Source organism: Argentina silus, assembly GCF_951799395.1.
Source record: "Argentina silus genome assembly, chromosome: 6".
Classification (NCBI taxonomy): domain Eukaryota; kingdom Metazoa; phylum Chordata; class Actinopteri; order Argentiniformes; family Argentinidae; genus Argentina; species Argentina silus.
In genome coordinates this window covers 13068119-13093496 of record NC_139660.1, presented here as the reverse complement: position 1 = coordinate 13093496, position 25378 = coordinate 13068119, and the positions used below count along the sequence as shown (strand labels likewise).

The following is a 25378-nucleotide window of genomic DNA, read 5'->3' as shown; positions in this document are numbered from 1 at the left end:
GGTGCAATTTAGGTAATTTACGGTTCGTAAATTAGGTGTAATTTAGCTAATGTGCGTTTGTATCGAGCTAGCTTTATGGATCGTAAATTAGGTTTAATTTAGTTTATATGCGTTTCTATCGAACTAGCTTTATGTCATCTAGATAATCACTACAGTATTTATCAAATTAAAAATTAGGCAGCCATAAGCGCTGTTCAACTCGATCATTAAAATGAAATCACCCGAGTAAATTTTCACACTTAGTCGCATTTCCACACCGTGATCATCATATACACTTATTGCTTTTTTACGCGTGAGGTGCAGGGTTCGATCCCTGCTTGGAGCATGTATTTTTTTGGGATGTAAGTGACTTAATTTTAATGATCGACTTGAACATCGCGTATTGCTGTTTAATTGGATGAATACTGTAGTGATTCTCTACATTACATAAAGCTAGCTCGATACAAACGCGGATTAGATAAATTACACCTAATTTACGATCCATAAAGCTAGCTCGATAGAAACGCATATTAGCTACATTACACCTAATATATATCACCATATACACTTGTTGCCTCCTTTTCTCACGTAGTCTGCGTAGCATGATAGAGGTCCCTGCCCTTTCACAGCCATAAGCATCTGTTCAACTAAATCATTAAAATGAAATCACTTAAATCCCCCCCAAAAAACATGCTCCAAGCAGGGATCGAACCATCTCTATATATGAGAAAGGTAATTATGATTATGTTGTGTAAGGTGGTGCGTTACTGATGGCTATCCTCAGTAATACTTTTGTGCATATCTATTTGCATAGTCTATTTCACAATGCCATTGATCATCTTAACTATTTTACTTTAATTTATAACTTAGATGTCAACTCTACCTCACAGCACCTTATCCAAAGCTGATTGATTACTTTGATCATCAGCGCTTTCCCCATTGCCCTCGCCCCCGATAGTCACATGGGAGTGGGGACCTTCATTTCTACGCCTCTGTCGCTCACCACTTCTCAGTTGTTCTCGAGCGGACACTTGATGCGCGCGGTTTCAGAAACATACGCGGGGGTTACTTTCATCGATATGTTGTATGGTTTGTTAGTTAACGGGGATGTGCTGAAGCCACAGATAAACGATAGCTTGTTGACAGTTATTTTTAGTTCCCTCCGCACCATGACAGCGAAACGGGCCGTGAAATTATCAGTGCTGCGCCGTGACAACTGAAGTAGCCTACAAGCAGCAGTTAGTGAACGGAGATCCCTTGGCAGGAGTCGTGAAACGATGAAGTCGAGGAGAGATAAATTGAAAATCCCCTCCCTTACTTTGGAGTAAGTTTGCTTTTTTTTGTTGCATGGCCTATGTCTTATAACTGTTTTATATGTTGATTAGGCCAATTGAATAGCGTCGAAAGGAAATCAATTGAACGGTATCTAAATGTTTTAGAAAGGTGAGTATACTCAAAGGTGAGTATACTCAAATAACTAATGTAAGTACACCTATGCCGGATTGGCAGGAGGGATAACATATGTTTGTATTTCATGTGAACATTTTTCATGTTAACTTTACTTTTATAATACTTATATAATTATACTAGATGACAAATAACAGAAAGTGAGTACCTGAGTAGTGTGTCTTCATACTTTCGTATTTATCTGTGAATAGTTTGTCAATGGCAACACATATCAGGTGTAGTGATAGAAACCTATGAAGACGTGTATTGTACATCCACAAATGTTGTCCTTGCTTGCAAAGGGCATAGTGGCGTGTCAGTGTCTAGGGCTATTTCTCAACACTGCCATTTGCAACCAGTTTGTGCCAGACATGGCATGCTATTAAAACTTGGACTTGTAAGCTATGCATAGTCACCTGTGAATGTTTACCAAATGGGGCATATAAGGGCCCACTCTTGTACATCATTGTATTACACTTTAATCTGGGAGTGTGCTTACTGAGGTTGAAATAATTAAAAAATATTGTATATATTCATATTATCAAGAAAATGAAGGACTAAATGAATGACATTTATTATTAGAATATCCAAATTAAAACACAAACTGAATTTATCTGCCCCTGTGTTTGTGAAGATTTGATTAATGGCTTGCTTGTTCAGCTTCAGTAAAACATGCTCGTGATACATGGTAGGCCTACTGTTCTGTTTTAATTTCCACAATTTCAGTGTGGTCCATCACGTCATACTTAATCCCCAACATCTCTCGATACCCATTATGCTCAAATGCTGCATGCCCATTTTCCAATCACTCTATACTGTGATTCCTGCCTCCTTCAAAGGATAGCATTGCTGCAGTTCTTTTTCCACCCACTCTTCTTCCTCAGTAAATGTAGCCAGGGGCTGCCTGCTGCCCACTAAACACTGATCCATAAAGCGTAGGAGCTCCCTCTCCGGAGACATCTGACTCTCCTATGGATCACTGGCTGAGTGGATAGTATTGACCTGCAGTTTTGTGGGTGCAGCAGCACGATGAACAATGCAAGAGTTTACTGTTAACATAGCCCCTTTTCTATATGAATGCTATGTTTGCAGAATGATTCAAGTTATTATTGTACGATGAAATGCAAAGATGCAAAATTGTGGCGGTCAGGTTTTACAGGCTCAGCTGAGGCAGCTTCTCAAACGTTTCCTAGATATTCATATAACACTCAACATAGCCTGATGAAACTGGTTGAGATTTTCCAATCCTCCAGATTAACGCACATTATTGAACCACGGTTATTCAAAGCATTCTTTATGGGCTGGTAGGGGTGAAGAAAAATCCATTGAATTGATGAGGGTATAATGAGGAGTGAGTGATAGGTAATTATGAGACAACACGAGGCAGTGTCTTTGTGCAGGAGTTGTTTTCCAACCACTTCTCTTTATTACTATGACAACACGCTCATCTCTGTGCTGCTGCAGTAGCCAATGCTATGTTCTGCACTTGCATCAGAAGAACCCTCTGCAGCACTGAAACAATATCAACATTGTGCAGACATGAAGTGAAGCAAAGCGCAAATATGTACATGGTAATCAATAAGAAAGCCTTCTCACTTGGTCAGCAGCTTTAGAAAGCCAGCTAGCTACAGTACATCTGAACATGCATATTTTGACGTGTGAAAGATGGTGGATGTGTTAGGGTGTGAATATCTACAGACATTATTCATTCAGCATACAGCTTATAGTGTGTGTGAGATACATATTTAGATTGTATGTCAAGCTGATTTTGAAATCGCTTTTGGAAAACCTTATTTTCATTTTTGCCCCCAAACACTAAATTAAATGTTTTGTTGTGTTAATGTTAACTGCATAGTGGGGCTACAGGGAACACACGTACACACACTAGATTGGTCCACATTGGGCCATTTTAGGGCATATACCTGTCAGACCACCACTGTTAACCTATACATAGAAGCAGACTTAGACCTTATCAATGGGAAACCAGGCTACAACAATCTGAATCATCTGTTCATTTTTGCATTTCAATGGCAAGCAATGAAAATCACTCCAGTCGACTTGCCCTGGATGTTGATCAACAGGCATCATAAAAAACTGAGCAAGTTACTCTAGTGGCAGACTAGAATCAGAATCAGAATTCTTTTATTTGGTCAAGTATATTTGCACATACAGGAAATTGACTTGGTGAGGTTGGTGCATGGACGTAAATAGCAAATATTGACAAGAAAAAAATATTATCATGCATACACGATCAAGTATTCTCTGGAAAATAATTCCCCCCCAGGGGAGGTGCCATATGCAAACAGTTGCCGTGTGTCTATCACAAACCTATAATGTCAGCCAATGAAAGTGAGACACTCAGCGTAGTCAGCCGTTATACCCAGCAACTCACTGGTAGGCAACACTGACGTGCTGAGTTAGTGCACTGACCCATGTGACTATGTCTTGCCTTACAGTTTGTCACCCACTTGCCAGAGCCCAACTCTACTGAGCCCATGCAGCCCATGCAGCCCCTGCAGCCCTTTACAAAGTACCCTTCATCCCTGGAGGTAAGAAAGCCAGCCCACACATACAGAACACTGCCATAAGTAGAGAAAGGCGGGTTGTTCACGGTTTCTGTGAAGAAATTTGAGGGAGCATCAAGGCTGGCCTAAAACTTGCCCTTTTTAATTGATTCAATAAATCACTTGTATTAGAACTCACTGCAGTCAAACAAGGTTGTAGATGAATTGTCATAAAACACCTTACTGATTAAATGTTGTTATGTGCAAAATGCACCTGTGAATGCAAGGTTTGAAGTCATTTTAAGGAAAGGTTATCTGGGTATTTGGTGGAAAACAAATCTCACATAGTAAAAAAATCTCACATTTTTCTCAGCGTATGTTGCCTGGCAACCCATAATGGCAATGCAGATGAAGGCGATATTGCAAACAGAGGCAGCATCCAGCATGTTATGCACATTGTGTGCTCACTAGATTATGACATTACCTATACCCATGGTGCCACGAGTGGACTGCACTATTGTTTAGGCCTACTCCAAAAATGGAGTGAACTTCGGGAGTGTAACCGACTCTTTGTCACTCATTATTAGGAGTTGAGACACAGTTTGGCATGATTAGAAAGTTGAGATTCTCAACCTTACTGTTATCAGGACTCAATATATGTTTTGGGGTACAAGTGACTGGATCAAATCGATTTGGCTGATTTTGAGCCGGTATTTCAAAATGTTATTTATTGGATAGGACAATTCTGATTAAAAAAAAAACACAAGATCAAGATCACAAAATCAACATTTTCAGGGCTTTGTATAGGCCTGTTTCTTGCCATCTACTGGGTGAGGTCATGTTACAACATTTGTTTATCCAAAAAGACATGTGAACTACATGGAAAAAGGTAGCGAAGACAAGGTAGCGATGAAAAAACATCTTGAATGTCACTTGTAAGTAAGTGAATAACACAGACAAAATTCAACATATCATTGGATAACCCCCCCCCCCCCTCTCTCTCTCTCTCTCTCTCTCTCTCTCTCTCTCAGACTATAGGGTGTGTCAAACAACTCCTAATGGCTTAAAACACTTGACACCAGGGTATCAGTCAATAGCACTCCCATAGCCTTGTTGGAAGGAGACAAAATAACCATGTTTTTGATCTTTGGCTGTTAATTGGAAGATAATGAATCTCACCCAGGCGGATTTACTGGTAGAGTGTGACACTGCAGATAGATCCATTTATGGCATTTAGCAGACGCCTTTATCCAAAGCGACTTACAACAAATACAATTGTTTAAGTAAGTGAATCATCTATCCATCGGTCATCATAAGATAAAGTAATCAATGCTCGGACCAGGAGCCATAGGCAGTCACAATGCTATTTTTTAAAATGTATTATTATTATTATTTATTTTTTTAACAGGAGAGAAACTGTACAGGAAACCTGTAGTGGGGGTGAAGATATCTTTATGAGGGACCGTTAAGATGTAGCCTGAAGAGATGGGTCTTCAATCTACAGCGGAAGATTGGTAGTGACTTTGCTGTCATGACAGCAGTGGTTGCTATATATATATATATATAGATAGATAGATAGATAGATAGATAGATAGATAGATATAAAATACAAAACAAGTCTGACAGGACATAGGGCTACTATAGTAGGGCTACAGCCAAACCCGACAATAAAGTTCTGCTGATTATTCAATCCAAAAGTAAAGCATTTTGGTGATTAAAGGCATAGGCCTACACATTTAGTGGTGGATTGTGAGAAAGTTGGAATTAACCCTTTTTTGGGGTTGAAATCTCCCTAGGCTAGGCTTTCAGATGCTTTCATTAGCAACCCTCCCCTCCCATACCCACTACGTTGGTTACGTCATCAACACAACAGTCATTTCTAGAGCTTAGCGACTCACTCAGTAATGCTAGTGCGTCGTAAGTCAATCAACTATGGAGTTTTGGCAGCCGATAGAGTAACATTTCTTGTCTGAACGTCAGGGCCTAGCTTAGAAGATGTAGTTACTTGTCTTGAGCTATGAGACGAGTTAGTAAAATGACGGCATCCTCTGGATAGCTTGACTCGGGAGTTGAATGATGTTGTTTGAGACTAGCCAAACACTGGCTAGCTAGCTTTGGCGAGCGAGGGAACACAAAAGACTGACTGCCACGGCGATGGAGGGTCTACCCGGGTTTTTGCTTCCATTATCGGTTCGTGTGTCTTCCATTTAGCAGGAGATTGGATTCTCTCTTGGAACGGAATTTGGGTTCAGTAGCTGTTGTTCTAACAAAATCCACCATGTCGGATCCAAGTTACTGGACGGCACTGTCAAGCTGCAAGTCGCATTTTGTAACTGGAGCGATGCTTAAACGTTCTAAAAGGTAGGGCACGTTCTGGTTTATGCAAATTAATAAACACAATGTTAAATATCAGTGTCCTCGACACTATTTTGTAGTGTTGAACTGGAACTACGGCCGATTTGGCTTGGTGACTGTGAAAGAGCCCATCTGCAGGTGGCTATTCAAATGGACACATGCTTGACTGCAAGGCAATTGTCATTCATTGTTTCCCTGTACACATCTCATTCAACACCGTCTCATATATTCAGAAACAATGTTACACCATTTTCATGTCTCGATACTTTGAGCTAGTATCGTGTAGCTATAAGTATCGTCTCGATGTGCCACGCGCTGTTCCTTTGTTTATTTGTCACAGCCTACATGTACGTGCTCAGCCTGCTTAGAATAGGCTGATTTAAAACAGAATAAACAGGGTATATTCACATTTTAGGCTGAGCCTATATTTACAACTTACTCAGAACACTAATTTCGAAGGAAATGTTGACTTCACTATTTTTTTTTAAACATGTTAAAAACTACCATTTCCTGACATTTTTGGTTCATAATAATATAAATGCAAATATGTAGCAGCCTAATGGGTAGTCTAACTATACAGCATCCCTGTTGGGAAGTACGCAGTTTAGTTTGTATGTTGGTGATGGTAACCTTCTCCCTTATGTCACACTTAAATCCTGTTCAGTTGTCCTTATTGTCGTTTATTCTTATCACTGAAGTGAAAAACGGCAAATAAAGTTAAATTCCATTTATTTATTTAGCGACAGCTAACAATGCAATCGTCTTGCAATAACGTTTCCTCGAACAGTTGCACAGCTTCTCCTGGCTTGCGGCCATTATCTGAAGTGTATTACACGTGCCTTGCATATTTATACAATACAGATATCCAATCAGGGGCAATAAAATAAACCCACCCAACTTATTACAGGTCAAGAGCATGTCCATCAAACATGACAGCCATACATTTGTCATAATTGATGAATAATGATTCCAGTGTAACTATACACAACACTTATATTGACCCTTATTGTGCCTGTTCCAGGTGGGGATAATTTACTGACTCCTCCTAGTGTTCTACAATAATGCACTGCCTGGTCCTGTGGCTGAGCCCCTATCCTGTTGATGCTCATAGGCTTAAAGTGAATGATGCGGTGCAATGTCAAGCTTTCCCACGTAACCTGATTTTTGTTCTGTGTAGTAGTATAATCCTATTTTTCTACATCTGTCTAATTTCTACTTAATATGGAGTTATACAAAGCTAACTTCATTAGTTAGCTTTAACTTTAGCTTACTAGGCTACTCAAAACATTTTTGGTGTCCAAATGCTTTTAAACCCCAAATTTGCTTGATATTATTGGCACAAATCAGGTCCCATACTCTTTCATACTCTAGGGAAGCTATTTTGCACCCAGTTGGTTTGCAAAATAGCAAGGCCACATTTAGGAGAGGAGGGGGGCTCGGTATTTTCGGATTTCTGTCAGATAATTGCAAACCAGCTCAAAGACACCTGTGGATACATTTTACGTTTGGCAGAGTACATACAAAAAGACATCGACCACCACGGATTAAACTATGGTAATCTTAATAAAAAATACCCTAACCCAAATGCTGTAGTAAATGGGTGGACAGTCATATAAAATGTGGGGGGTATGGGGTATTCCGATTTCTACTAGCAAAAAACCTAGATTAGCCTTGTGCGTACAGCTGATGCCAATGATGGGGCTTGAGCTAGCCTGTTTATTTGTACTCAATCATACCAAAGACCACTTTGCATATCCCTCTCTGGTCATACATAACCTTGTTGAGACCAGGCTTGCCTAATTTGGAAATCCTGGGGAAATCCATTGCAGAAAGTAGACAAAGTGGTGTAAATGAGTGATGCCTCGGCAAACCAATGAAATGCCGTGCTTGGGCAGAGCTTCAAAAAACAGTGTTTCCTTCACGTTTTCTTCCATTTTCTTCAGTGTTGCAAGCTAGCATAGGTAACAACTCTCTGCAAAATATTCCTACCCGGTCGGCAAAGACGACGCACATAACAAGCAACCATTCTAAGGGCATGTGGGGGAGGGTTCTTGGAATATAGCATTCAATGAAATTGCAAGCACTTTCTCCCATCGCTCTGTCCAGTTCAATCCAAGCCAGATCGGCTAATATAAAATGTAAATCCCACAGACTGGTGGAAAATCAATGGAGACAGATTCCCTAGAGTGGCAAAACTGGCACAACACTAATTGTGCATCCCTGGGACATCGGTCTTATCTGAGCGGGTGTTTGAGCATGTTAAAATGCTAATATTCTTAAATAAAAACCAGTAAGTAAGCTCAGGGGTGAGTCGGGTGCGCATATTTGTTAAATATATATTGGGCCTAAGATATTGTTGTTGTATTAAAAATATAGCCGTCGGCTCGTAAAATTCAGCCCTCGACCAAAGATGTAGCCTATCACAAAATATAACATTGTATCACGTCTGGATTGGAACTTGTACTGTATAGACAAAGAATTATGAAGTATTAAAAATATAGCCTTTCATAATTGTTTATCAATAGAAGTTCCATTGATGCAATGTATTTTTATATATTTAGGAATCTGGGCTTGATAACTGGTACAGTAGCTACCAGAATTGGGGTAAATGCATTTTTGTCTTTCATTTCCTTGAAGTAATAGGCTAGTGTTGTATTGTTCTGTAATGCCTTTTCATGTTCTCTACTGTTTGTAGTCTGTGCACTTCTTATCCAACCAGAGTGACTGTCTTTTGTCACAAAAGATGTTATGTCAGAAGTATACTATAGACTCTATTGTTTGTCTCGTTTTGAAGTTTTGGTGACTCGTATGTACAGTACGTTTAGGCTATTCTTTCTTAGCCAGGATTACAATCTGGTTCAACAGTAGTATAAAAAGTATATTTGTCAATGTAAATCAAAGAAGATTTTCTTCAACCTCAAACTGGTCTTAAAACATTCTTTTACGAATTGAAAATATTATAGCTCTATCATAAAACATTCTTACTGCAAGAACATTTATGATTGAAGTGTTTGGTAAAGCTGGTGACTGACATCTCTGTTCCTGTTTGTGTCACAGTTGCCGCAGCAGTAACAGGAAGAGCCTTGGTGTGGGGACACCATCACCCACTTTGTCCCGGCCTCTCTCCCCTCTCTCCGTCCACACCAGTAAGTATCATATCAGGAACAGAATTGTCTCCTTAAACATGGCTTTTACTAAGGAATAACCGTATGCTTATTTATTGTTTGTAATCATTTCAATTAATTAAACCACCATCAAGGCCCCATTTGGAAAGGATTGGTTAATGTAGTCAAAATCCTGGCAGCAGAAATGTAGAAATGTGCTCCTCTGCAAAGGAGGCTGGGTTTTTTGTTCCCTTTTTGCATTTGAATAAATTGGTAGTGTATATCACTCCTTGTTGTCAAGCAGGTGAACACTATGAATAGAGTTTTGTTGGAGGGACCTGCAGGCCAGAGATGTGCAGACACTCTCTTTCAAGTTCAATCATGTCAAGGCTTATCTGATTATGGAGCACAATTAAGCATTCATTTGGTTTACAGTCACTTAATTCGTACTGAACTGCTTTCATGTAAATTACCTCTGGTCTTATACACAAATCTGGGCACTGACAAAGACAACTCAAATTATACAACTTAGCATAGCTTCCCCTCGATTAATGTGTTCTTTGATGTGAACTGCATGTGAAGTATGTTTGGCATCATACTTCAAGACCTATTTGAGATACTATCATCAATATAGCTTTTATGATAAATGGGATTTTCTTTAAACATTGCCACATCATTATTCAATATTGAATACAAATACTAGAATTGTCCCATGTTATTACATTATTGCTTCATGAATAGTAATTATGGTAATCATCTGCCTCTTTCAGCTGCAAGCAGTCCCTTAGACAGCCCCCGAAATGTGTCTACCAGTGCCTCCCTCAACTTTCCATTTGCTCGCAGGTATGTTCATTATTCTATTGTCTCCTGTTGTGTGATATCTGTATGTTTATTTGCTTGGGTTTATCTGAATTTCAAGTGGCCATTTGCCCCTAAACTTGTTTCTCAATCTTTCTTTGCACCGTTTATGATGAACAAACACTTCAGAACAGATTAAATTTGTCACAGACATTATCTACTGATGGTTGGCATTAATCCAAGCATCAGAGATTGAGAAAGCCATATTTTGCTTCCTCTCCTTTGCATGCTTGTGTCCTCTTTGTTGAGCAATGATGTCACAATTGATGCAGTGCTGCCAGCATTTTAGCTCAAAGCAAGGGGAGCTGAGCAGCCAAGAGATTACTAATGCAGGCTTGATGGCAAGACTGTTTGGAAACCATTGCAGTGATGGAGGGTTTCCTCTGCTGCTTGTGCCGGGGGTTGAGCCAGAAAGCTGGTGAGCTGAGGTGCAAAGCACTAGGGAAAGTATGAGCCATTGTTGAGCTGGTGGTTGTGGTGATTGGTTGAGTCAGAATGTTCTCACATCCTCTCTACAACCCTTGTCATCATGTCATTTTGATGAGTAATGTGAGGAGGGGGGGCACCACGCTATCCCATCCAAACTTTAATCTTACCCCTGTTTTGTCTCATAGCAATATGCTTTTCTTGCTTGTGTCAACCAGAGGTGGCTCAATCCTTTAAGCTAGAGCGATTTGTGTTAAGTAGGCTTTCATTTTGATACTCTTTAAAACCACATTTGGCCAGTGTGCCTGCAGTTATTTAACATCCAACTTTTTATGACCCTGGCTTTTCTAGCACAACCCAAAACACTGACTCCAGATGTCAACAGCTATAGGAGGTTTCATCTTCTTATGCAAAATGTTTTAAAGCATGGGCACATCACATTCTTGCAACATCTACAGACATTTTTACTGGACACCTTTTTTTGTTGGAGGAGTCATAGTTCCACAGTTGTCTCTGGAAAATTTGATTTTGGCTGGAAAGTGTCTTTCTGCCACCTTATAATTTGAGTGGTAGCACTTTAGTTTTGGTACTGTTTCCACTGGTATTTGTCTGATATTTACAACGAAACTGTGGTAACTACCTGGTCCCAAATGGTGACTAGAGGGGTTTATTTAATGGATTTCAATAAAATACAAAGATGCTGTTTCATAGATTGTGTAATTAACATGTTATCTTATTCCTAATAAGTAAATACCTGGTAATTTTATTTACAGTAAAATAAAGTGCAACCATGTTGCATCCCCTTATCCTTGGTTATTAGAAATGGCAGAGAAATGTCTCAAAAAAGAAAATGACATCACATTTGTGTTGAGCCGGTACTGCTCATTGCTCGACAAATGCAGGCTGACGGAGAAGTCAACAATGTCAGTCTTCATCCGTCAACTTAATGTCACAGGTCATTGGCTAGTTGTTGCAGCTATGTTTGTTAAGCATGAGACTGTCCTCAGATGTGAACCTGAGCTGTAACAGTACAGACATTCACCTTCACTCTCTCCCATCTCTTTCTCTTGCTGTCGTGACCTCAGCCATGTGGCTCGCACTGACAGGTAGCCTGTTTCTCTTATCCCACACTTTCCTGCATTCATTTTCTTGTTCTTGAATTTTCCATAGTTGATAACTGAAAACGTTTAGCTTCCAAACTAAATGGCGAAGCTTCACAACAGTGTCTTGAGGAGAAAAAAAACAATTACGTTTTAACTTCAGTGTGGGGATGATGACTGCATGTGTTGCGTAAGAAGTTTGGGATATGATATGCAAATGTATGAGTTTATGTAATGGCTTGTCTGTTTTCTCCAGAGCGGAAGGCAGAAGATGGTCACTGGCATCTCTCCCCTCGTCTGGCTATGGAACCAACCCCCCCAGTTCCACAGTCTCTGTAAGTTAGTCACTGCCCATCCACTTTCACAAGTTTTAGGGTCTGAAGCAATAGGAAGCAATGTTATGACACCATATTGAACCCAGAAAGCATTTGATAAGGATATCATTTGAGTAATCAAAAACAGTGGATGCAATGATCAACTTGACAAAACGTTAACTGTTTTCAATCATGTTCAGGAGTGAGTCATAAAGTTATTCTCTTGCCTGCAGTGAATGATGTTCACAGCATTAGGCTCATAGTACAGGCTTGTATTCAACAATGTGACACAATCATGAGTATATGTAGGGTGTAGGGTGGTGGTGAGAAACTGAGATGACCTGCCATGTGTTGCTCTTTTGTGAGGTAGTTTATGAGGTAAACCTAGGTCAGAGGGGAACAATAGTCCTTTCAGTAGCCCTCAGTGCCGTCTTTATAAGCAGATGCAGCCCTCCATGATATACTGCTATTCAGAACACATGAGCTGAAAAATCTGACAGATTGCCAGGAACAGCCAGCCTGTACCTTTCATCTGTCAATAGAATGTGAAAAATCATCTGGTAAATGTTTTTTTAAATCAAAGCTAGCAAAGTTAGCTGGAAAGCTAGTGATTTTTTTTTTATTTTCTTTATTTACATATTTTTTTTATTTACTGGTTCTATCTTGGCAAAAATAAAACAGGTTTATGAATATAATAATGAATAATTGAAATTGAAAGAACAGATAGAAAACGAACAGATCTCTCCCTCATTCCTCCAGCGCTGTGCTGTGTATGTACAGTGCCTTCGGAAAGTATTCAGACCCTTTCACTTTTTTCACATTTTGTTGTGTGTTGGACTCAATTTAAAATGGATTAAATTAAAAGAATTTGCCATCAATCCACACACAATACCCCAGAATGACAAAGTGAAAACATATTTTTAGAAATGTATTGCATTAAGATGGGCTCAATCCAACTTATTGATGACATTTTTGCATTTTAGCTAATTTCAAGAGTGTCATAGCACAGGGTCTGAATACTTATGTAAATGAGGTATCTCAATTTTAATACATTTACTGAAATGTCACAGAAAAATAACTGTCTCTTGCACTAATTATAATAGATACTACAAGTATTGGCCTTTTGATTTGTGAGCAAACCATGTATATCAAGTACAGAGTGTTTTTGCATGTGTTGAATTTCCATGTAATCTTTTTGAACTACTAGTGAGACGTACACTCATCACGCACTTTATTAGGAACACTATACTAATACTGGGTAGGACCTCCCTTTGCTCTCAAAACAGCCTCAATTCTTCGTGGCATTGATTCCACAAGATGTTGGAAACATTCCCTTGAGATTCTGGTCCATGATGACATGATTGCATCACGCAATTCCTGTACATTTTTCAGGTGCACTTTCAAACTGTGAATCTCCCGTTCTACCACATCCCAAAAGTGTTCTATTGGATTCAGATCCGGTGACTGGGAAGGCCATTGAAGAACACTAAACTCATTGTCATGTTCATGAAACCAGTTTGAGATTACTTTTGCTGTGTGACATGATGCAATATCATGCTGGAAGTAGCTATTAGAAGATGGGTAAATTGTGGCCATGAAGGGATGCACATGGTCAGCAACAGTACTCAAATAGGCTGTGGCATTCAATCGATGATTGATTGGTATTAACGGGCCCAAAGTGTACCAAAAAACATTCCCTACATCACCTCCACCATGAGAAGGTGTACAGGTGTTCCTAAAAATGCTTGGTGAGTGTATATTTCCACGGTGAATTCAGTCCCATCACTAGCCTACAGTATATGTAAGGAATCTCTCTCTCTTGCAGTCTTCTTCCTCCTCCCAGGAGCGTTTGCACCAGCTCCCCTATCAGCCCACTCAGGACGAGCTCCACTTCCTGTTCAAACACTTCCGCAGCTCGGAGAGCGTGACCGATGAGGATGGGCGACCGTCGCCGTTTATTCGCCCTCGATCCCGCAGCCTCAGGTAGCTACTCGCCCCTGTCTAACAGTTTATTGAGCTTGTGTGCCACATCAAGTAGACAAGTTCATCCATGTTAGTTTAAACAGGGGTCTACAACTCTTGCATTAGTGAGCTTACTAGGTGTGCAGGATGTGATTCCAGCACATTTGATTCAATTATGTTGAGAGAAAACCATGATTACAATGATCTTTGTTTACTAGCCTTTGGTACTATCTAGCTTCCATCACAAAATCGGCTATTCAGACCATTGAGATAAGATTCCGACATGTTAAGTGAGCAGGTAATGATACATATTTGCTATGGATAGTTGATTGATGATTTGCCCACTTTCTGTAACGAGCTATGACTTGACAACAGTGGCCAAGACCAGCCAGGAGAAGTCAATGCACTAATACCATAGCCAATCAAAAACATTGGTGCCAAGCTATTACTTTCAAACACTTTCGCTCCACAATCCCTGCAGATCTTTAAAGGCCATGATATGCTGAAGTACAGTGAAAATGTCTTGTGTACCTCCTTTAAAGGGGCAGTCCAGTGAAAACTGCAATTTATATCAAAATGTATTCACATTATCAAAGTATGAAAAATCTATATTATTGCTGTGTCCGTTGAGCTTTATCGGAAAGTACAAGAATCTGTCCTGAATCTGAGTTGGTCTGATTTATTTTGCCTCGTCACATTGTGCTCGTTAACATCGGCCAATAATGTGTTGATCTCAGTTTTCTAATCCCTCCCATGGCTGCCACAAAAATTTAGAGGATTTATTCCAGGTGGATCAACACAACTTTCATACACTAGCTACTTGTAATTGTGATGTTATCAACTCATCATGAGTTTGCATAGCAGGTCAATTTAATTTACTGGAAGGTATGAAAGTAATGGAATGTTGACATGGAACATTTCCACTCCAGGCATTAGTCAGGCCCATATCAACATCGGAAACTTGCAATCTGTGTATTAAAAAAGAAGCAATGGAAATAGATGCTGCTTCAGCAGGAGACTGTGTTAAAGGTAGGATTCATGGAAATTGATGGCTAGCAATCCTCATCAATGGTCCATTTGAGAAGAGAAGCATTGCAAAGTGCAGCTACTATCTAACATTAGCTAGGTATAAAGCTAGCAAGCATTTTGTTCACATGGAGATAAGAGGTAATGTCATACCTAATTTACTTTGTCTTGGGTTAATATGCAGAAGTCTAGCAATACTTAGCAAATTGTGTGTTCGGTAACATTAAGTTGAATGTTCAGTGAAGAATACATGAATTGTATTACCACGCCCAGTCAGTCGGCATGCTCTGCTTTCTGGATAAATGTAGGCATCAGAGCAAGCAGTTTTGGAATGCATTGTTATGATTTTGACAAGAAATAATATCTCACAGCAGTTTGATGTTAACTAGGGATAATGTGCAACTGAAATTAGAGCAATTGGAGTTGGCTGGACTGCCCCTTTTAAGAAGCCTGCTTGACTTTTTTTAAATTCACTTATGTTTTGTAGAGTAGAAAAAGTAGGCTACTGTTTATTTATATTCTTGTGTTTCTAAACATGGGAGTAATGAAGCCTTTCATTTTAGGTTATAACAGGGTTGCTAGTTGTGCTAAACTCATGAGGCGTTTCTAGGTATATCACAGAAGTTATATTCTTCAAGAATCAATGGTTATCATGAATTGAAATGAGCATTGAACATATTCCAGATAATTCCTATAGCTTAATACTGTAGATTTGCATGTTGTGTGCTCATTGCTATGCTTAGTTCTTAATTAATTAACTCTCCCCATTTTGTGTCACAATGGGCCACATAGGTGTGGACAAGAGGGTGAGTTAGTGTAGTGTTTACACAGTAACCAGTGGAGGAGACAATGTATTAATTTGCAAATCAATGCCTGTTCATTAGCCTCGGGTGGACCTGCTTCCTTTGGATTCAAAAAGTCCATGTTAACCTCGCCTTTCCCTCACAGTGGAGTATCATTGTTTTGGGTGTTCTTTGCTTTTGTCTTTCCTAGCCCACTCAGTTTTCGAATAGCACGATCCGAAAGGAAAGTCTGCAGTGTGTATTTTCCCACACCTATTGTCAACACTGAGAAAATTGGGTCTGTCAAAACTGTTGTCCTATATTCAAATAAAAGAGTATTTTGCATCTGCCACATTTCAGCATTCCACAGTTAGTGACTCATGAATTTAGTGACTCATAGGAATTTAGTGAAATGGAGCTCAACCACCTTCACTGGTACCCTGTGGTGTAAAACTATAGAGAGAGTACCTATTTCAATTTGAAGGCGAGCACCTCCAAGTGACATTCAGTACCAATGTTGATGACTGGCATAGGGTCAGATTTAGCATAGATTAGCCTCCATGTGAGTACTGAGCCTGCATGATATAAGGCGTTGAGGACACTGTTGTGTACTCTTCTCTGTGCTGTGATGCCTGCCTGGGTGCAAGCCTGAGCTCTCTGTGTTCTTGTGGTGTGGCATGGCGTGCCGTGCGTGGGTGTGCTAGCTAGCAGAACGCTGCAGGGACCTGCTGGGCTGGATGCTCGGGGGAGGAAGGAGGAGGGCAGCTACAGTGAGCTAAAGCACGTGGTGGGCAGGCTGCCATCTGCAGCAACAGAAGTCTCTTTCATGGCAAAAAAGAGACCCAGAAAGGTTCTGTATGTGTGGATGTGATGCATTGATTTGATACCCCCCAACCCTGTCTGTGTAACTCTTGGACAATGAGAAGGAGAAGGAGGAGGAGAAGGAGAAGGAAGAGACAGACAGACAGCTGTTTTCTTACCTAATACTGCACTATAGCTTTTTAATCCAAAGTAATGAAGTAAAACTGCATCCAGGAACTAGCTTGGAAGCAACAGCAATTCGGTGGAGTAAACATTTTAAGGCATAGGATATCTTATAGCTTAGGATTTAGCTTATTTTTTAACACTGCACATTTGTGGGATTTCTTTTTCCTAAATGTTCAAAAGCCAGGCCATATCTTCATCTGAATCGTAAACACAATGAATCGTAAATTGAAAATATTTTATCCATACAGTAAGAACTGTTAACAGCTTCCCACATTTGTCAGTACATTGTATTGGATTTAAATTATTTCATTTAGATTTAGACACTTTGTCCTTTTCTGTTATAGCCCCGGACGAACAACTGGCTCTTTCGATAATGAAATTGTCATGATGAACCATGTTTACAAGGAGCGGTTCCCCAAGGTACGTTATGTTCTCACCTCATAGACAATGTCTGTTTATATTTTGTCAATGTAAGAGGGCGTATTTCTCCTCTGCTACTGTTGATTTATTTTCAATGACATATCAGAGGAATATGTCGGTTTTCACATGAATAGAATTATTGATAGAACTTCATGTTCTGGGGCTGTTCAGGACCAGGTAAAACTTTTTAACATCTTTGCAAATAAGTGATAAAATAGCCTTTTATTGGGCCAGTAAGTAATATGTCTGTATCCTACAATGTAATAAGCTACAAGTTAATGTGCACAATAGTAAACATAAGTGATAGATGTATGAGCTAGTCTGGTATTTATGGATGTAAACAAGCCAGGCAGTAGCTTAGAGTAGAAAATTAAATTTTGCTCTTGCAGCATGAGAGCATGTGTGAAATGATATTCTGTTGACTTTCAGTCTGCGTCAGACAGTAAACATTGTTTTGTTAAGTACGTGAATCCAAACATGCAGTTTTGCAGTCAACACAAGAAGAAAGATGTTTCAGACATATACAGGAAACCTGGTTAGAGAGATTGGTTGATTGCTTCAAAAATACATTATATATATACATATATATACATATATATACACATATATTCTATATGTTTATGTGCTTTGTGTCCCCTTTAGGCCACAGCACAGATGGAGGAACGCCTGTTGGATATCGCCACCCACTGCTCCCTAGACAGCACCCTCCCACTAGCCGACGGGGTGCTGGGGTTCATTCATCACCAGCTGGCAGAGCTAGTCCGAGACTGTCTGGACAAGTCCCACAAAGGCCTAGTCACCTCCCGCTACTTTGTGGAGCTCCAGGAGAAACTTGAGAACCTGCTGCACGAGGTGGGGTACTAGCAGATCTCCTTTGAGACTAGATTGTATCAGTGTAATCTGGGCCCAGTATTTTAAAACCTCTAATCTGGATCCGAATGATCCAGATTCTTTTTTGCTATCCAGGATCAGATTGAGCTGTCTGATTTTCCCTATACTAGTCAAAATCTGCCAGATAGATCTGATCCTGGATAGCAAATAATATGGTTCATTCTGATCTAGATTAAAACTGGGCCCTAGTGATCTATATTCATTGAGGAGTCAGTGGAACTTTATGCTCTGCAACGCATAGATTTGAATCTGAATTTCATCCTGCTGACTACTTTTGGGCCTCTAGTTGTTTTTTATAAGCTTGAACCCAACATTGTATTTACTATCCTACATTTGTGTCTAAAGAAGTGATCTGAGGATGACTACAAGGTGACAAGATTTAGTAAAGGTCGTAGGGAGTTTGTTTCCAAGGTTAAGGCAGAAAGGGTAAAAAAATAACTAAAAGCAGACCTTAGTCTGATATCGAAATCATAAGTGATTGCATTAAAAAAAAAAAGATTCCTGAGGAAACCTGGCTCTGTTCACTATGCTGAACAGAGTCCAGTGAACCAGAGTCCAGAGTGCCAACACTACCAATGAACTTGTCCCGGAACCGTCATCTCATCCCCTCATTGATTCTAGCGGATTCTAATATCATTTGATGAAGCATCAACATCATTAAACCACATTTATACATTGCTCGAGACACTACTCAATAATTGTAGTGTTGGTAATAATGAATTCCCTGTGCCTACTTGCTCAGTAGTTAGACACCCAAATGCAATGAGGTTAAATACTGTAAAGGGGAATCGCTGAAGCCAAGTGGAACAGAAGGCCAGATGTATCATTCAATAATTGTCTCAAGCCCCAAGCCACCCAGTAGATTTGGAAGTGGAATTTCCCAGGCATTGTGAGTGTAGACCTGCACTCAGTGATCTCACAGTCACCGGTCTTATCTGTTATGATAGAATGTTAGTTTCTATGGCAACCTGTTCCACTTCTCTCCTGCTTGGTGTGCCAGAGAAAGCCAGGCTGTGTGTACTGTCAGATAGCAGACATGGCAGGGCTGGTGTGGCCACAGCTGAACTGATAAATGTATTCCCATGTAGCGGAAATAATGATGTCACTGTCATTTAATCCAATCTACTTGTACCCAAACACCCTAAGTGGTCTGAGGATTTTCACCAGAATTCAAGAACCTTAGTCTATGAAATATATTAGAGTTCATGATTAAGATGATATTGTTATATATACCCATGAACTACCATGAACTTTGAAGAGAATAGGCAACATTAACCTTTGTAAATGTGATTGGTGTAGATACACTTAGAGTTTTCACAGAGTGTCCAGAGTGTTTCTACTGAGCCACTTACATTATTAGCTATGAAGTCATCATGGTTTCATCCAAGGGACTTTGCATTTTGGAACTACTGTGTTAATGTATCCATGTGATTTGAGAGTTATGACATTATGTTGCCTAACCATGTTAGGCAAAGGCAAAAGATGACTCACTGCTGCAGTTGAGGCAACCCAAATATGCTCAAGGATAATTTCTTATGTGACTTCCTCTCTGATACATTATTGTGCGGATGCATGTGTATCATTTATGGCCGTGTTTAAACCCATCTGTTCAGGACACATTGCTTTTCTCCTTATTTTTCAGACCCAGCTATTGAGTCAGTTATACCCAAACAGGAGGACAAATAAGCAAAGTCCAGTGTTGTTCATGATATGCCAAAAATAACAACTGAAAAACATGTTTCAGATGCTTGGTGTAAGCCTGAGGTCCTTGGGCTCGGTAGTCTCCCTCTAGACCACCCTTTCCACTATATTATAAGCAACATAAATGACAAAGTAGATGTCTTCTGGCATCAAATAGATTTGAACAGATTTTGTGTCTGTCTGCCTGTAATCAATGCATTTTTTTCTCCTGCAGATAATGTTTTGAATGTAACATAGTATGTAATGATGCTGTGGTGTCATGCTTCGTATGAAAAATGAGACATTACTAATTTGTTTGTCTTTTATGTCTTCAGCAAAGTTGATTGTAATATCCATGTTAAGCATAGTTGAGAAGCTGACTACATTTTGTGTTTCAGGCATACGAGCGCTCAGAGAGTGAGGAGGTGACTGTCATTACCCAAATGGTGAAGAAGATTCTCATCATCATATCCCGACCAGCAAGGCTGCTCGAGTGCCTGGTGAGATGGAGAGAAAATGTCATTCTGATTGTGAATTAGATTGGTGCAGTCGAAAGTGATGGAACTAGAATCCTTTTGATCTGTATTTGGTTGCTGGAGAGATTATCATTTTAAACTGGTGCTATGCAAAGCTCTGATGGTAGGCTGTCCACCAGGGGATCAAGTCAACCGTCTGGCGTGCATGCCGAAAAACCTAGTGGTCACTCGTGGTACCGTTGTGATTTTCACTTGTAGTTCTGCTCAAAAAGGCAATTCCCAATGCCCTTATTTTACAGCCATTGATCCTAATAGGGTATAAATTATTCAATATCACAACAAATGTTCCCATGTGGTTCTTGTCTTGATAACCCAGTGCGCATGCTAGATTGGCAGAGGCCTGCTCATGGCTGCCCAGTGGTCGCCTTTTGCTCACTCGTTGTTCTCCCGTTGTCCTAGACGAGAGTGAATACTGAGCAATTTCAGTGGGCGGACAGACCAAAATGGCAAAGAGGACCAAAATGGCATTTCGTTGGCGTATTAGCGACACACATTGACATTGGGGTGGACATTGGTGTCCACCCCAAATGTGTTCAGAGTGCCAGAAAATGAGCCATTTACCATTTGGTTTTCTAATTGGATTGGACACCCTACTCATAGCCAGATTAGTTCTCGTCAATCAAATCTAATGAGGAATTGAATGTCATTGCCAGGAATTTGACCCAGAAGAGTTCTATCACCTGCTGGAGGCTGCAGAGGGACATGCCAAGGTGGGCCAGGGTATCAAGACGGACATTCCACGTTACATCATCAACCAACTGGGCCTGACTCGTGACCCTTTTGAAGGTATAGAACATCTTTGCCATAACATTGGCCTGATCGTCATAAAGAATCAGTCAATGTCATGCTTTGTTGTTAAAGCTAGACTCTAGCTGTAGCACTTCTAGATTTTTACACATAATCTCTAGATATAGAAAGATTGATGATCTGCAAGACAGGGGTTATCAACCACCTGGGGCTGATTTTCTTCTAAGCAGATGGTCAGGGGGCCCAAATTAATCGCAATTTTAAAATGATAACGTAACTATGGGTCTAACCACAAAATGTATGTTTCTTATGTACACAAGCATTTTAATTTTGAAGGCCAGACTGTGCCAGAGATCCAGGTGGATGAGCTGAGAGTGACAGATTTGATTTTCACTGGTCAATATACAGATCTTTCTACAGATTAAAGGGAAAGTTCCAGAATTATAAAATGACTTTAGGAGTTTGAGAGTTGGAGAGCAGTGTTGGGAAGATACTTTGGAGGGGTTTGGAGGACAGTTGGTCACGGCTTTTCACTGTCCTGGGGCCCTGCTGGTGGAATGAGCTTCCCACCACTGTCAGGACTACAGAGTCACTACCGATCTCCCGCCATAGATTGAAAACCCATCTCTTCACACTAAATCTTCACAGTCCCTCCTAAAGACCTCTTCACCCCCACTTCCCCCCTGTACAAGTTCTCTCCTGTCTTTTGATGACTGTTGGATAAATTATTCACTTACTTAAACAAATGTATTTGTTGTAAGTCGCTTTGGATAAAGGGGTCTGCTAAATGCCATAAATGTAATTTGAGACATTTACTTGTAGGTGCTGAAATGAGCCCAATCTAATTCTCCCCTGCATTTTTAGATATGGTGCAGCTCGAACAGTATGACACTGGGCCGCCTCCGACTGTTGAGTCGGATACATCTGAGGTAAGGTGTTAACTAACCTTTGATGTAGTTGATGTTTAGTATGTGATTATTTGACATGATTGATGACATTATTTGAAAGTGGTCATGCAGTTACTCAAGAGCAAGTGAGATTTTGGCTTTGGAGTCTGGATAGCTATTCTATGCACAGCTTTTATAACACCCCCATGTTTTTTTTCACTGTGCTGTAGAACAAGTCTTCCCAGGCACTCACCCCAACGCGAAGGAAACCTCTAGAGAGTGATTTTGAGACTATCAAGCTTATCAGCAATGGAGCCTATGGGTAAGCAGGCCGGTAGACATGACAAAGCCTATGTTGGCTAACCTCAATATGAATTACTTAAAACAATTAAACCTAAATTAGCATGCTGATACAATGTTCACTGTTCATCACCTAAACTTTCAAAAAGGAGATTAAGATTTGCTGTGTCCCTCCATGCAACTACAGTATATAGTACTATTATTTCAAAGGATCATGAACATAAAGTTAACTATCACTTTAAATTGATGACCTGTCTCTGTAGTCTGATTATCAATGTGGAGGTGTGGCTGACACGGCCCCTGTGGTTTGCAGGGCTGTGTACCTGGTGCGACACAAGGATACCCGGCAACGCTTTGCCATGAAGAAGATCAATCGGCAAAATCTGGTGCTGAGGAACCAGATTCAGCAAGTGTTTGTGGAGAGAGACATCCTCACCTTCGCAGAGAACCCTTTTGTTGTTTCCATGTTCTGCTCCTTCGAGACTCGCCGCCACCTCTGCATGGTGATGGAGTATGTTGAAGGTAATGTATGACATTCCAGCCAAAAGTAAAGTTGACGTTTATGTACTTTTTTACGTTTGTATAGTTAGCACATGATTTCATGAACAGTTGAGACTGAATTGAAGTTGAGGCAGGTTGAAAAGTCATAAAACATGAGTAAAGGACAGTTGTTATAGGAGAAATAGCACAGTATAAGCACAACCATGGTTACTGTAGCCTCATGGTTTACTATTCTGTGCAGGTGGGGACTGTGCCAACCTGCTAAAGAACATGGGCCCATTGCCAGTGGACATGACCAGGATGTACTTTGCTGAGACAGTGTTGGCCCTTGAGTATCTTCACAACTATGGCATCGTGCACAGGGACCTTAAACCTGACAAGTGAGTCCAGAACCAAATGTATATGTTTCCATGCCTCAAGTTAAAGAAACTAGAGTCTTATATATTCGTTCTATCCCTCTATAGCTTGTTGATCACATCTATGGGCCATATCAAACTCACTGACTTTGGCCTGTCCAAAATTGGCCTGATGAACATGACAACCAACCTTTATGAGGGTCACATGGAGAAAGATACCAGAGAGTTTATTGACAAACAGGTGAGAAATGGTTTCTCCAGCGATTATTTAGAAAATGGTGACTGAAAAAACTACATTACAATTCAACTGTATTTATTGGTTCTGTAGGTGTGTGGCACCCCTGAGTACATAGCCCCAGAGGTGATATTTAGACAGGGTTACGGTAAACCAGTGGACTGGTGGGCCATGGGTGTCATCCTGTACGAGTTTCTGGTTGGATGTGTGCCCTTCTTTGGGGACACGCCTGAAGAGCTTTTTGGGCAGGTTGTCAGTGGTGAGTATCAATACCCATAGAGAATGATTAATTTCCATTTGTGGCATATGATTTCCCATCTTATTGGTATACCACTCATACTGCTTATATACCTTTTCTCCTGATGCAGAAGACTGAATCCTTGTGACGGATTGCAGTGTTCTTGATATACAGATCTCTTACACATGTTTCTTTGACATGTAGATGATATCATCTGGCCAGATGGGGATGACGCTTTACCTGCAGATTCCCAGGACATGATCACACGCTTGCTGAGGCAGAGTCCTCTGGATCGCCTAGGGACAGGTATAGCAACTTTACTATACTTTATCCTCTATATCTCCATGCAGCTTGGTCTGCAAAATATTAATGATATGAAAAATATCTTATTACAGGAGGAGCATCTGAGGTCAAACAACATCCCTTCTTCCTTGGTCTGGACTGGAACGGACTTCTGCGCCGGAAAGCTGAATTCATCCCTCAACTGGAAGCGGAGGATGACACCAGCTACTTTGACAGTAGGTGGCTTGTCTTTCATAGTGGTATTGCTGGTACCATGATGTTTTAGGCTGCCTATAATTGCAGAATAGCTGTACTGCTTGATATTTGGATTTTTCAATCATGTTGAATAAAGGATTTGTGTTCGCTGAACTTTTCCATCATCCTGTTTTGGATTTTAGTAAACCTTTTCTACAGAGTGCAATATTTCCTGTATTTATTTTAGCTCGCTCAGAACGTTACCATCATTTGAACTCTGATGAAGATGATGAAACCAATGATGAAGAGTCTTCCCTGGAAATCCGTCAGTTTTCCTCCTGGTCACACCGCTTCAGCAAGGTTTGGAACAATTCTCTTCAAATATTAGTGATTTGTTTTGGGGTTCTGGTGACGGATAAGTAAATCATGATATCTGGGTGACTAACATGTCTATTTCCTTCTTCAGGTGTACAGCAGCACGGAGCATCTGGCAACGCCCTCCAACCTGAGCTTCTCGTCAGACCGCAGTCATAGTGAGGATAAGGAAGATCGTTGGGAAGGGCGCCTTACACCATCCCCAGGAGAGAGCCAGAGGCAGGGTGGCAGTGGAGAGCGCAGGCATCCTGGACACAGGGGCAGGTGAGCTGAGTGATGGTGTTTGGAGTGGTATTTTTCACTCAGTTTTCCCTGCATGATGGTTTTCTGGTTTGTAACATTACAAAATTGCGAATGAAATGACAGTTAAAGTTCTTATTTATTAGGTCCTCACAGTTAAGAAATGTTACTACCGTATATTTCTTATAATTGCAAATGAGAACTGGTCTCAATACACTATGATGGTTAATATTAGGTGTGCAATGTGTGCATACAGTGCATCTACAAAGAATATTCAGTCAGCTCGCTGCAAATTTGCCAAGTGCTGTAGATATGTCTGATATCCTCGTAACTAGCGATGCTGTTATTTTGTAGCCTTCGTCCTCGGGCCTCATCCAGTTCCTCCCAGTCAGAGAAGAGTGCCAGCCCTCTGGTAATGAGCAGTACCCACAGTCTGGAGACCATGCCACGTTTCGCCTTCTCTACTGACGACGAAGGTTAGCCTGCAGCACTTCCTCTGTTAACACGGCTGCTCAAAATAACAGAAATTGAGTGAATATGCGCAGACTGAGAGCAAACATTCAAAAGAAAGCACTGGCGCAGACAAGTCATGCTCTAATTATTATATGAGTTCAGCAAAGTTCAAGTATTAAGTCTTTGATTTTGTTTGTCC

General features: G+C 40.4%; 1 protein-coding gene across 2 annotated transcripts in view; it reads left to right on the top strand.

Moving 5' to 3' along the window:
- Positions 1–1159: 1159 nt before the first annotated feature.
- The window catches only part of LOC310805935 (microtubule-associated serine/threonine-protein kinase 3-like), a 31162-nt gene continuing 6943 nt past the window's right edge, over positions 1160–25378 (top strand). The window contains exons 1-21 of one of the 2 annotated variants that reach the window (XM_083671808.1): positions 1160–1303; positions 3882–3974; positions 9342–9430; positions 10159–10231; positions 12029–12107; positions 13912–14069; positions 17188–17263; positions 17906–18115; positions 20233–20334; positions 21024–21156; positions 21982–22046; positions 22235–22326; positions 22618–22826; positions 23047–23185; positions 23270–23402; positions 23490–23655; positions 23839–23940; positions 24030–24152; positions 24359–24471; positions 24578–24750; positions 25081–25202. In XM_083671808.1, the coding sequence (XP_083527934.1) occupies positions 1257–1303; positions 3882–3974; positions 9342–9430; positions 10159–10231; positions 12029–12107; positions 13912–14069; positions 17188–17263; positions 17906–18115; positions 20233–20334; positions 21024–21156; positions 21982–22046; positions 22235–22326; positions 22618–22826; positions 23047–23185; positions 23270–23402; positions 23490–23655; positions 23839–23940; positions 24030–24152; positions 24359–24471; positions 24578–24750; positions 25081–25202 (2497 nt within the window). In that variant the 5' untranslated portion in view covers positions 1160–1256. Of the gene's footprint in view, positions 1304–3881; positions 3975–5967; positions 6291–9341; positions 9431–10158; positions 10232–12028; positions 12108–13911; positions 14070–17187; positions 17264–17905; positions 18116–20232; positions 20335–21023; positions 21157–21981; positions 22047–22234; positions 22327–22617; positions 22827–23046; positions 23186–23269; positions 23403–23489; positions 23656–23838; positions 23941–24029; positions 24153–24358; positions 24472–24577; positions 24751–25080; positions 25203–25378 lie in introns of those variants that run through there. The other variant, XM_083671809.1, reaches the window with a different exon arrangement.